The sequence below is a fragment of the Ricinus communis genome, chromosome 1, assembly GCF_019578655.1.
Source record: "Ricinus communis isolate WT05 ecotype wild-type chromosome 1, ASM1957865v1, whole genome shotgun sequence".
NCBI classification, from domain to species: Eukaryota; Viridiplantae; Streptophyta; class Magnoliopsida; order Malpighiales; family Euphorbiaceae; genus Ricinus; species Ricinus communis.
The window spans coordinates 34160199-34173620 of record NC_063256.1 but is presented as its reverse complement, the minus strand read 5'-3'; the positions used below and the strand labels follow the sequence as shown (position 1 = coordinate 34173620).

Sequence of the window (13422 nt, the reverse complement as noted above, 5' to 3'; positions counted from 1 at the left end):
TACAAACCTATATCACCACCATTAACCCAAAATTTTTATAAAGTAAGATCAAAATATAAAATGGAAAGATCTCATTATGATAACTAATAAAGCCAAAACAATTAGTCCTTGCCCATGTTAAAATATTTGTTCAAGTATGATAATGATATATTTGAACTTTCCTCTTAAATAAATGAATCCATTTTGCTATTCAATTTCATTTCTTCTTCATTTTTAGGAGTAATTTCACTTAAGAACAACTTCTATTCTATTCAAATCACTCATGTCTCTTTATGAGAAGATGATACCATTGTTGTTAGGCAGTTTTGAGATCAAATTGATGATTTTAATCCACTAGTCATCGTTGATAAAAAGAGTATTTCACGAAATTAAATTTAGAGATTAAAAGATTTGTTTAGGAGTTTTAAAAATAACTTTTATCAAAGTTCGTAAAATATAATTTCGAGACAATTTTATTTTACTAATTTAAAGAGATAAGAAGATAATATATTTTTATATTATTTTTTTATTCGTTTATTATTTGATTTTACTTATGCATTGACTTGAAAGATAGAAATTCCTATCTTTTTACATCAAGATTTCATCTAAATAGATTTTGATGTATTTTTTAATTAATGCAATGTACATAAAATTAAAATAATTACAAAAAGTTGAGTGATTCAATTGAACTAAAATTTAAATTAGGAGTCTAATTTCAAAAAGAAGTGACAAATTCAGGGGGCTAAATATATATTTAATTTTTATGAAATCAAACTCGCGCACCACTGCCTTTCTTTCTCTATAAATATATCCAAATCCCATTTTCACTCTCTGCCAGACAAATCCTCAACTGAGAAACCAAAATCGTCCACGTTTTCCGGCAAATCCCTAGAATGACAACCATCAATTTGCGAAAGGGCAACACGCGGCTTCCGCCGGAAGTGAATCGGGTGCTATATGTCCGAAACCTACCATTCAACATATCAAGTGAAGAGATGTACGATATATTCGGCAAGTACGGAGCGATTCGTCAAATTAGAATCGGCACTAACAAAGACACGCGAGGGACAGCTTTTGTTGTGTATGAAGATATTTACGACGCCAAAACGGCGGTGGATCACTTGTCAGGCTTCAATGTCGCTAATAGGTATCTGATTGTTTTGTATTATCAGCAAGCTAAGATGAGTAAGAAGTTTGATCAGAGGAAAAAAGAGGAAGAGATTGCTAAGATGCAAGAAAAATATGGGGTTTCTACTAAAGATAAGTAAACAGAAAAACCCTAATTCGCAAAAAGTTTTAGGGTTTTTTTTTTGGGTTAAATTCTAGTGTATATTTGGATTCTGTTGCTCTAATGGAATTGTTATGCTAAGCTTTTATGTGCTTTATTTTTTATTTGGATATCAGACGTTAATTTAGTAATTGAAAAAAATTCGGTTGCTTTAATGTAATTGTTATGCCATGTGTATATTATGTTTTTTCTTTAAAGTACTAAATTGTGTGATTATGTTTTGAGTTTAGATTATGTGGAGATTTTTATAGATTCGAATGCAAAAATTGTTAGTGAAAGAGAGGGAGAAAAAAAACATTTGTATTGGTGTCTATGTGTTTGGGTTTCGTAACGAACAGATATTATGATATCGAGATGAATGTGAGTGTGTGGGTTTTAGGAGATATGAAGAAGAAACAATACCAGACGATTATGTTTGGATCCAAGGAATTAAGATCTTGGAATTGCTAAGATTAAAAATTAGTAGGAATACAAAATCAAGGAACTAATGAATGATAAAGAACAGCCAGTTAGGGAGCTGCTCAGTCTCAAGTTCATGAATCGCCACTGAAGTTGGTGGGAATTTATGATTTTTATGGTGGGTGATATGTAAGGGATGGAGATTAGTAGAATGTGGGGCAGAATTATTGAGAAGAATAATATTAATAAATTTGATGCTAGCAACATACCCTGCATTTGTGGATGTTCGGTTTTGACATTTTTATGCATTGTGGTTGGAACTGTTCAGAATTTATTGCTTAAGAAAAGGTTGGAGTCTCTTCGGTTTTTTATTCAGACAACATTTTGATGGTTGGATTAGATTTAATTTTATGTGCGCATATGATTTGATCAGATGGTTTTATGGTATCGAATAAAATATGTTATTTATAAAGTATAAATTGGCCTGCTTTGTTATGTCGTATGATGAAAAATGGAATGTCAATATGAATGGATGTGGTGCCTATAGCAATAATCACTTGAATAGCACCATAGATTAGTTGATTCAGTCACAGAACTTCAACTTGTTCTAATTTGTAAACCCAGTTTTTAGGTAATCGACATGGTTTGTTGCCAATGGAAATCTTGTGGCAACTAAGTTGTGTTCTGGTGTTCTTGTCCATTGTTATTGATGAAACTTTGTCTGGTCACTACTTTGTAAGCTAGATAATAGCTTTGGTTTCCAACATTACAGTATGTTGTAAAGTCAGGAGGTAAATAGCAGGTCACATTTGAGCTCCCATTTTTGTTAGTTGCTGATGCAGTTGGTGAATGCATATGCAGAGTTTATTAAATCATTGATTTAATGTAATTAGCAGCATTTGAAATTGCCATCTAACATCGGTGGGTGTAAAATGGTAATAATAAAAAACAAAAGTAGAGGTGGCCTCTTCTACATTTGGCAAAACTTGTTGTTATTATTATTAAATTTTAAAAAAATAGAATGATAATTTAGTACTTCAAAAGGGCAACCCCAAGTAACAAATATTGAAGATGGGAACGGGAACTCCTTATTCTCTGCTTCTCTAAAATAGAATCTTTTTGAGTAAGTTGGGACTCGGAAGCATTTATAGAACAACATATGATCTCACAACCTCATAATTGAGAACCTGGGAAAAACAGCAATGTTCAAGAACCAAAAAACAGGAAATTGGATTGATCTTGGATTTCTTATTTCCGGTGTGTTCGGCAGTGAAGTTGGAAACTTCAATTTTTATTTTATATTATTTTTTGAGGTTTGAAAATTATTTTCACAGAAGGCAGGTGAACTGGTGCAGTTTTGGAAAAAATAGTTTATAAAAAAGTAAAAAACTAATATTATATTAAATAAAAAAAATCTCAAATATACTTTTTGGACGCCCAACGGTAATTCTAATTCTTAAACACACACCCACTGTTTCAGACGTTGTCATCTCAAAATGCATGACATTATGCCGCCAAATTCCCATTACATCTGGAATAGCTTTCTATTTGATGAGAGTATGTTGCTCCAAGAGATCATACGGTTCCTATTTTGGTCCAAGCTAAAAAGTTTGAAGAGGGTGCCGCCGGTTGGAAGCATGATGGTGAGAAGATCCCAAAAATCCATAAGCTTATTGGTTGGGAAAGACTTGCCACAGATAAATATGGACAGAGCTCTCCGGTCAAGCTTGGATAGGGCGGCATGTGGTGGTTTAATTAGGGACCATAACGGGGATTGGGTTGGCAGTTTCATGGCTAATTTAGGAGTTTGCAGTGTTATGGTTGCTAAAGTTATGGGGATGTACCACGGGTTACGTCTTGCATAGACAAAGGGCGTTCAAAAAGCTGTGCTTGAAGCTCATAATTTGAGTGCTGTTACGGTCCTTAATGGTGGTGCGATGGTTGTCTTCTTTAAAATATTGAGTCAATGAAGGAGAATGCTTGGGAGGGATTGGCAGATTCAGGTGACTCACACCTATTGTCGTGAAGGTAACAGATGTGCGGATCTACTTGCTAACATACTCTTGGGGTTGTGGTTGGCTGTCATGATGTTCAGGAACCCCCCTGCTAGGGTTTGTGAGTTGATGATGCAAGGAGTGGCCTTCTCTGGAGCTGTTCCTGCCAGCAATCTTTGGTACTAGGCTTATTCTATTTTTAAAAAAAATTCCCATTACATATCTGTATACCCTGTTACAGCAAGACGCCAGCAAACCCTTTTTTCCTATACTCAAATTTCCTCCTCCTATCTCTTAAACAAAACACACACATTATTCTCAGACACATCCTCTTTCCTATTTATCTCGTCATCTAATTCTTTGCTTCTCCAATTGTATTAAGAAATCCAGCCTCAACAATGCGAAAGCATAATTTTATTGCTGATTTACCTATTTCGGCATGTAAATAAGGGTTTAGGTCAAAAGCAAAGTAATATAAACACTAGTAACCATGGAGCTTTGATGGGAGAAATACCAGATATAGTTTGTTAATGGCCGCAGGCCACAAACAGACAAATTGATAATGGTAAAACGAAAATAAAATGGAAGGAAAGAGGAAACCGAAGACAATGTAAGAAAGGGCAACTGAAAAAAGAGGATAGGTAAAACTTCATGTTATTGATGATGAGATACAGTCAATGGTTTCTCAGTCCCACCAGAGAAAAACATGTAATGGCATTTTACTTGGCCCAAGTAGCAGATAGGCTGGCAGCTCCTACACATCAATATTTTACTTTTGTATAAGCAGAAGTTCTGTTTACATACCCTTTTTTCTTTTTCAGACTTGCCAATTATAGAATCATAAGTGTAATCAGATTCTAATACAACCACCATCCTAAATTGAATCCTTTCATTCCATCTAGAATCCTCTTCAAGTATCAAGTAATGTACAAGGAATGGCATCTGAGTATTATTTATTTTCCTTGCTCTTTATGACACGATGATACTTGGATCACACCTACCTGATTATGGCACGTAATGAAAAGAAGAAATGAAGGCATGGACAGGAAGATGAATATAAAACATACCAGCCGAAGAGATAAATATGTATTTATACATTTATTTTCCTTGAAAATCATCACCGGCCTCCCCGTGTTGCAGCAGGAAGAGGTTGAACAGCAGCTAGGGGGTTCACTTGGTAAGAAAATCCGAGCTGCCATATATCTACCAAAGCCTTCTTTATGAACAAAAATTGTCTCCTGACAATCCTGAAACATATAGGAGTTATTGGACATGAAAGTAAACATTAAGTAAAAAACAGTTTGCTTCATTTCTAGGCTTGACTAAGACCGAGTTCACAAGGTAGGGAATGATACTAAAATCTTATTCTTTATTTTTCTCTTATTGTTTGTCTGAAGAATCAATAGGGGTTTCATTTCTAAACTTCGGCATATGGATGTAGCATTCTAGCTCCATTCTATACATAACTTCTTCAAACATAAGCAAAAAACATGCAAGACTTAAAAGGCTCCAATACACCCATATCTGACATGAGCATTTTTATGGGTCATGCTATGAATGAAGTCGTCAACAGCTGATACATCACACTTGCAATCTGACACATCAATCTAGGCTAGCATGCTTAACTTATCTGCTTTCTTCTTTTGCATGGTAACAAAAAACTCAGATAATGATACCGATAAACTCACTGATCAAGGAAAACCATCCGAGATTTGATAAGTTACAGACAAGAAGTAGCAACAACCAGTGCAGATCTACACAACAGTATTCATTAACATTTGCTTCTTTTAACTGTCAAGAAGGATTACATCACATGATAATGTACTGCTGGGTACTGTGGCCTAAAGCAAGTTTCATGAGGAATCTAAAAGGATATTGATCCTCTTGTGATCTGATCTCTAACAAGAATAACATGGAATATAAACAGCAGAATAAGATCTTACCCTTTTAAAGTAGCTTGTTTCCTACGCAGAACATAATATATAAGAAAAGCCAAGCACCCAAGCAAAATCTTCCCATTACTTATGACCAATCTTGCATTGCCAAACTTCAAATTGATAGTACGGAACCACCAGAGGCATGGGTTCACACGTCTAGACAAAGTCAAAATTTCTTGTTTCACATTGGTCTCTCCATTAGGCAGGTATTTGGATTCTAAAACTTCTGAAGACTCCTCAGAAACATCAAGTTTTTTTGATAATAAACGGTGATTATCATGGTCATTTGCTGGCAGAAGTGAGGAGCCTTGTGATGAATTAGTGGCCTTGAGAGAATATAAAGAGTGTAATCTTCTCAAAAGTCCCTAGGAGAGTATAGCATAATAATAAGACAGGATGCCACACAAGTGTGCATGTGTATAGAGATCACTCTGATCAAGGACATAATTTACAGTCAACACATCACACACACACACAAACAAACCCGGTTTAGTTCCCTTTTCTACCATTTATTGCAAATAGCAGTCTAATAGAATTGTTTCATAATATAATTTTAATGAACTAGATTACTCAAAAATAGAATTTACATGATTGACAGTGGAGAAAGAATGGTGGGTTTGGAGATAAGCACCTACTATGTTTATCAAGGCCAATATTAAAAGAATTTAGAAGAAAAATGGAGAAGATTAATAAAAAAATATTGTCTCTGTTGCTAGTGAAGCAGGGAAAAAGAACAGAATATCAGTAGCAATTTTAGTTTTCTCCATTCATAGTCCTACTAGCACTACGTACTTTTTATTGCTTCAATATCTCATTAATCTAAATCTGTAGCACAGATTCTGGAAACATACAATTCAATAATCTGCAACAAATTAATAATATATGCTTATGCCGCCATTCTATGTCAACTAGTCTTAAACAATCACCTACAAAATAATGTGCTTATGTGTGTACGCGCTATATATATATTAGTGAAAAACTGGTGGATACCAATATAAGATACAAAATCCAAAATTCACCTGTTGTCTTTCCTCAGGTAAAGCGGCTTTCTCTACCCAAGAAATTGCAAGGTCCAAATCTTTCAAAGCTGTGCCAAGAAGTGTCACAGCATAGATTTCAGCAACCTCCATATACTCATCAACTCCCAAAATGCTGCTTTTATCATATCCTTCCTGCAGATTGGCATCTATTCGTGCATCAACAAGAACATAATGTCTTCCCTCCACAAAATTCCACTTGCCTAGAAACTCCTCAAGAAACTCTCGGACGCCTAAAAGTGAGCCTTCTGATATCTGAAAGCACACCCTGAAACAAAGATCACATAAATTGACACTCTCTCACTCCCTTATATTGTAGATATAAGCATTTTCTTTTATTTCAAGTTCCAAATACATCCATTAGCATCAAGATAAATGACTAGAACAAACATCAACTGGTAGATCACTTTGGAGGTGATTCCTCTGTACCTATCTTTGGTGTATTTGGAAGGAAAGCGATGTATAGTTTCATTATATCTATGTTATTGATCCTTATTTTTAGGTAATCTGGGATTCTGCTATTTTTCTAATCCCTTGGTCTCCTTATTAAGAGCTTAAGAGTTTCCTAGGCCTTTATAACTATCACAAGGAACAAAAGAAAAAGGAAGAAAGAGGAGAACAAAGAAGGGAAGCATCATAGTCATATCAATAGAAGGACGGAAAAATGTAAGACTGTCATTTTAATTGAACCAAAATGAAGAACTTCCTGACTATCTGCCAGACGCTCAGTTCATGTTCATGAGGAACAGATAAACATCTTCTAAGATACTAAATCAATCTTTTTCAACTTGTTAAGAAATGAGTTTTTATCAAGAAGCAGGCCCAGTAACACTCAATGGGAATCAAAAGGTACACTTTTATGCACTAAACACTGCATGAGCCTCAATATATATTGTCGAGTAAACCTATGGAAAATTTGACATGGTCAATATTGCCAATTTGTGAACTAATCAAATATCAGATAGCCACTAAGAAAGTAGAATGAAGATCCTTTCGCATGTTATTGGAAAAATGATTCTCACATATGAATAAAAATTGTGAAAATTCTATGGGCCAAAGAGATAAAAGTACCCAGTAAGCAAAACTTGAACAGGGATAGCATCAACCGACATGAACAGTTGTTTGAGCTCCTTCAAAATGTCAGATCCCCTGCATGAAAAGCAATATATTCCATATCACTATAGTCTGATGACATCATCTAGCATTCAGCGTGTGAGTATCTCCATATGCTGTGCAAGTCCAACACTTAGAATACTGAAATGAGAGGATTTTGATTAGGCCTGAAAAAGGTCATCTCTACAAACATATGATGTGTGATAGAAACTGTTCATCAACCTCATCACAGATCATGCCTGTTTCTGAAACTTAATTCTTGCCAAGACCCTGAGGCCCTTCTACAGTCCCAGCACTCAAGGGCTAACCATATTAAGCTTGCACATAAACCTTTCACAGTTTGCTTCACTTTATTTATAGCAACATAACCATTTGATCAAGGCAAGTGCTCATTATGCAGACAATGAAAATTAGAAAGTAATCCAGTTAAGAAAAGAGAAAAGCAACACCATAACGTGGAAATAAGAGCATATATTGCTGAAGTGGATGGATAAAGTCGACGGAAAGGTGAAAGCCAATGAAATTGAAACAAGAATAAAAGATGGTTGAAATGAACAAGGACTAGAATAAACACAAATGTAAGATTACCATGATGTTAATTTAAATAGAGCTTCAGTGATTAGATTCCTAGTAAAACCAAGTCTGTCCAGGTTGAGGATAAATTATTAATCAGGGAAATGATAGTAACTTCACAATCAATATGACAAGGTTGTGCAGCTATAAAAGCTAGCAGCTGCCATCACTAGCTTAGACAATTAATTCAGATCCAATGAAGTTATAGCTCTTTGAGAAAACAATAGAATCTTTTCCTTTCTTATAATTGAATTGCCAATTAATCACATTCACAAAAAGGCAAAACATTTCCAAGTTCTTAATCCAAACAATTTGCAATGATTATAAATACCACAAAAATTTACAAATTCCCCTAGTTAATAGCACAAGGAGATCATAATCCATTAATTACTTCAAGCAAGGAATTTGTATAAGGAGAACTGAGAAAGACATGAATTTGCAATTTTAATGATTATAATTCCCAAGACTTCTACTTTTATCATATATATAAAACGTCTAACAAACAACCCAATTTAATAGTGCTAAATTAACATGAAAAGATAGAAGTGGAAAGTGGGTTACCTGCCAAGTTGGCTCAGAGACTGAACCAACACCATGCCAGCAGATAGCATCATATCATTCAACTCAAATTCTTCACCACCTTGATCTTTCACATTGCTGTTAATGCTGTTCTTGTTGCATATTTTATTCAGAACTGAGGAAGCAACTGATGCAGCCTCTTCATACATAGAAGCAACAAGATAACTGACAATATCAAGAATCAAAACAAAGTTGAGATTAGATTGCCATACAATTCATATAATCAAATTTAACCATATTCCATCATTTAAAAAAATTACCCTTTAAAAGAAGTTCAAAATATTAATAAAGCAAAGAATCTACTTGATAAAATCTTGATCAAATTGTGTAATTGATAAAATAAGTAATAGTGCATAGTAATTCAAGATTAAACAAAATTTGAGGAAAGATAGATAGAGAGCGAGTCACCTCTCAGAGCGTTCAATTTCTTCCCAAGTTGCGGGGTTAGAGTCCATTAGCGCCATCTGAACGAAGCTATCGAGTGAAACTTTAGAAGAGAAGGTCTCTGTTTGAGTCTATTGTTATGTGAAAAGAAGAAGCAAAGCTCTCAGTTTTAATTTCAATGGATTTATTTGTTTTCTTTTAGCTTTCTTTGTTTTTTATTGTTATTTTTCTTAGTAAGATTATATTTTTTTAAATAAAAATAGACTTTAATTAAGACTTTCAAGAATTTTAATAAAATTTAAAAATTATAAATTATTTAATAATAATTTTAAAAAACGTTGTATAAATTAAAAAATATTTAATATTGAATTATAAATTTTTTTTAAAAAAGTCTATAAAAATTATGAATATTTAATTATAATTTTTATGAAATCTATAAAAATCAGTTAGTATTCAATTGACTTTTCTAGATATAAATTTTTAATAATTTTATATGTATTGTAATAAATAAGAATTATTGAAGATTTTTTTTAATTCTTTAAGATTTTAATAGACTTTTTTTTTTTAAATTCATCTTTCTTCTCCTTAAATTCTTCTATATTATTGTCTTCATTTCTCTTCAGTATATTCTCTATCTTAAAAATATAAAAAATTAAAAAAAAGTCAAAAATTAAAAATTACTTACTAATAATATTATTTTATACCACAAATACAAACAAAATAAATTAAAAATTTTAATTTAATTTTTAAAAGGCCTCTCGCAAAAATTATAAATTTTAAATGTATAATTTAATAAATTATTTTGAGCAAACAACCCCACCATATATAAACTTTTAGATTTTATTAGTAAGATTATTTGGATAATCATTTTTGTTGGTAAACATGATTGTTTTCAGTTCAGATATTTATTAAATAATTAATAAGTGTAAATGTTGTCGGTTCAAGTATTTATCAGATAGGTAGTAAAATAAAATATAACATGTATGACATATATTTAATAGTCTAATTGGAAATAAATTGTGAAATGATAACTTTTTTAAAATAAATTATTATCTTAATAACAAAATAGCATTCATGTTTTGAGGTAAAAAATTTAAAAATAATATGAATTTAAAACAATAATGAAATAAAATCTGTTACTTGTGTATGAAGTTGTAAATAATATTATATGAAATAACATTTAAAATAAATATAAAGAAAAGAAAAAAATAATAAAAATAAAATAATTAAATTTATTTTAAAATAATTGAATAATAAATAATCTATAATGTTCGTAAAAATATTTTTAAATAAAATTTATAAAAATTATTCATAAAATTATTAATTATGTAGTAATCATTAAAAATTCATAAATTTTTTAAAAGTAACTCACTTAATTTTTTTTTTTATAAAATTTTTTAATTAAATACAGGATCAAGAAAAGTCGAAACCAATTTTTCAACAAGTCGAATTTAAACTTCAAGTGGAACGCAAGTTTAAGTTGAATTTTAAAAAGTGTTGGATTTGCTCTTTAAAACATATTCCACTTAAAGTTGTAAAATGTAATTATTTTCTTTATTTCTTCTCCATATTTTTTATCCATCTCTCTCTCTATCTATCTATTTTCACATTTAGGGTTTTCAGTTGGGCGGCTGTCGGCGTATTTATCTATCCACAGCCTCCCCAATGGCCAATATGGCCTTTCCTTATTTCTTTGTTTTTCTCTTTCTTTTGTAATTAGTTTTATTTCATGTTTTAATGTCTCGTGTTAGGCATTTGGTTGGCTTTTTCAATGGTTTTTGGCGCATGGTATTTTATTCTTGGTGCAGCTCAATTCACTTCTCAGGCATATTGTCATCCTATGGGAGTTCGTATATGAACGAATGCAAGCTTGAAAAAAGATAAGCTGCTGGATTTGATGGGGGTATAGGAGTGATTATCGATCCTCTCAAGATTAGGTCTTCGATGGTGCATCGATTTTTTTCTTCTGATTGGTTTGTCTCTGTCTTCGGGTGGTTGTGCTTTCATGCTGTTTACCTTGTATTTTTTACGTTGTGGCTTAAGGATGGATAGTGCTTGGATGATTTGATGATGGAGAAAGTCTTGGGTTTTGATCTCTAGCATTTAAAGGTCATGGGTCTCAAGGAGAGGGGGAATGATCTTTCTAGAGAAGATAGATTGTGCTAGGACCAGTTAGCAAATTTTTATTTTCAGTAGGCCTTGGTGCCGATTTATTGGGCTTTAAGCCTGGTTCGGGTTTATCGGGTCTTTGGCCCATGTTTTTAACCCTTTTTTTTTGTATTGCTCTTAGGGCTTTTGGCCCCCTAATTTTAGATTAGTGGATTTGCTTTCTTTGTAATTTCTTTTCTCTCTTATACTATTTTGTCCTTTAAGCCTTTAATCTAGCAGTTTTATTTTATTACTAAAAAAATTTGAATTCTAAAAAGTCAAAATTCAAATTCTAACTCGTTTAAATTAACATTCTAATATTAATTTACACTAAATTTTTTTATCAATACACATGAATACTAGATTTGTTATTATTAATACATAGTATATGTAATTTCTCATGTAATTTTTATGCATTAATTTAAAGATTACATAAAATTCTACTTAGACTTGTTATTATAGAATATTTTAGAACAGTTTTAATTAATAATAAATATTAAATAAAATAATAAAATAACTAATAAAGATCGCATCTAATTGAAATTTTGATTTTAGTTGACATGTTGATCAATCAAGATAATAATTCTAAAAATAGAACTAGAAAAATATGATAAAAATACAAATTCATTTAAATTAATGAACTTGCACTCTATCATAATTTGTGAATGAAAGGAAAAGAAAACAAAGAAGAAATTGGAGAATTTATGAATTGATTCGATGAAAAATCAAAAATACAACTCTAACTATATAAACTAGATGCCACAACTAACTAACTACGAAGAAAATAGTTAAGAAAGCAGCTAATCACTAAATGATAGTTGTCCTAGGGTTTTTACACCAATAACAGAATCTATTACAATGCTCCAACTAAATAAATACATGTGCCACATCGCTTTCATGCTTGTGAAGCTCCTGCATCTTTAGTTTCAATTTCCTTTTCACACTCCTCCTCAAACCGAAGGTGTACATTACTTATATTTATCTTGCATAATAGAAATTGAATTGCCTTAGACATAATGCTTTTGTGAAAATATCTGCCACTTGCTCAATAGTTTTGACATGAGCTAATTCGATGAAACTGGAAACCACCTTTTCTCTCACAAAATGACAGTCCATTTCAATATGCTTTGTTCTCTAATGGAAAATAGGGTCTGAGCAATATGTATAGCTGATACATTGTGACAAAACAACCAAGTAGGTTTATCATGTAATTCATTGAAGTCCTGTAACAATTGAGCTAACCAAACTAACTCCTAGTTGCTGAAGCCATGGATCTATATGTAGCTTCTGCTGAACTTCTTGAAACCATAATTTGCTTCTTTGACTTCTAGCTAACTAATGATTCACCTATACGATATCATGTAAGTAGCCTTTTAGTATCCTTGCAAGCCTCCAATCACTATTTAAGAATGCCTTCAACTGAACTTATGACTAGGCAAAGAAGAAAATGCCCTGTCCAAGAGAAGACTTCAAATATCTTACCACATTGTGAGTTGCTATCAAATATACCTCAACTGGCTTATCCATGAATTGGGTTAAAACTTGAACTACATAAGTAATATCTTGTCTAGTTAAAACCAGATATATAAGTTTCCCTACAAGCTTCATGTAAATAAAAGGATCTTGCAAAAAATGCTCATCATCACGCATAAGTTAATGGCTCACATCCATTAGAACACTTAAGGGCTTTCCAGACAGCAAACCACATTCTCAATGAGCTCCAAGACATACTTTCATTGGCACAAAGATATCCCTTTTAGTGCTCTAACTATCTCTAATCCCAAGAAGAACCTTAACTGTCTTAAGTCCTTGAGCTTGAAACTATAACTCAATATGCCTTTTAAATATGCAATCAAGGACCGGCTATTGCTGGCAATGGCAATATCATCTGCATACACTAATAGTATTATCCATTAGAAGACTTCTTGAAGAAAAGAAAGTAGCATGCCTTGGACTGAGTGAATCCATTAGCAATCAAACACTCATAGAAT

At 32.4% G+C, this 13422-nt stretch overlaps 2 protein-coding genes across 5 annotated transcripts; one reads left to right on the top strand and one right to left on the bottom strand.

Moving 5' to 3' along the window:
* The first annotated feature begins 777 nt into the window (after positions 1-777).
* On the top strand, positions 778-1422 carry LOC8267753 (splicing factor 3B subunit 6-like protein). The gene has a single exon (XM_002530794.3). The coding sequence runs from the start codon at positions 873-875 to the stop codon at positions 1245-1247; it is 375 nt and encodes a 124-aa protein (XP_002530840.1). The 5' UTR covers positions 778-872; the 3' UTR covers positions 1248-1422.
* Positions 1423-4298: 2876 nt separating this feature from the next.
* On the bottom strand, positions 4299-9516 carry LOC8267751 (protein APEM9). 4 transcript variants are annotated; one of them, XM_015726401.3, is made up of 7 exons: positions 9308-9509; positions 8882-9064; positions 7706-7783; positions 6617-6902; positions 5604-5962; positions 4757-4907; positions 4299-4661 (listed from the first exon to the last, which is right to left on the bottom strand). In XM_015726401.3, the coding sequence occupies exons 1-6, from the start codon at positions 9361-9363 to the stop codon at positions 4778-4780; spliced, it is 1092 nt and encodes a 363-aa protein (XP_015581887.2). In that variant the 5' UTR covers positions 9364-9509; the 3' UTR covers positions 4299-4661; positions 4757-4777. The 4 variants fall into 4 exon arrangements, with proteins under 4 accessions (XP_015581887.2, XP_002530838.2, XP_015581889.2 ...); XM_002530792.4 differs by having other exon boundaries at positions 4299-4907; positions 9308-9508; XM_015726403.3 differs by lacking the exon at positions 5604-5962 and having other exon boundaries at positions 4299-4907; positions 9308-9516.
* Positions 9517-13422: the final 3906 nt, after the last annotated feature.

Coding starts and splice junctions, on each gene's coding strand:
- LOC8267751 (XM_015726401.3), bottom strand. CDS start 9,363: ATGGCGCTAATGGACTCTAACCCCGCAACTTGGGAAGAAATTGAACGC. Junction 6,903..7,705: donor GTTCAAGTTTTGCTTACTGG/GTACTTTTATCT, acceptor TCTTTGTTTCAG/GGTGTGCTTTCAGATATCAG. Junction 4,908..5,603: donor AAACAAGCTACTTTAAAAGG/GTAAGATCTTAT, acceptor TATATGTTTCAG/GATTGTCAGGAGACAATTTT.
- LOC8267753 (XM_002530794.3), top strand. CDS start 873: ATGACAACCATCAATTTGCGAAAGGGCAACACGCGGCTTCCGCCGGAA.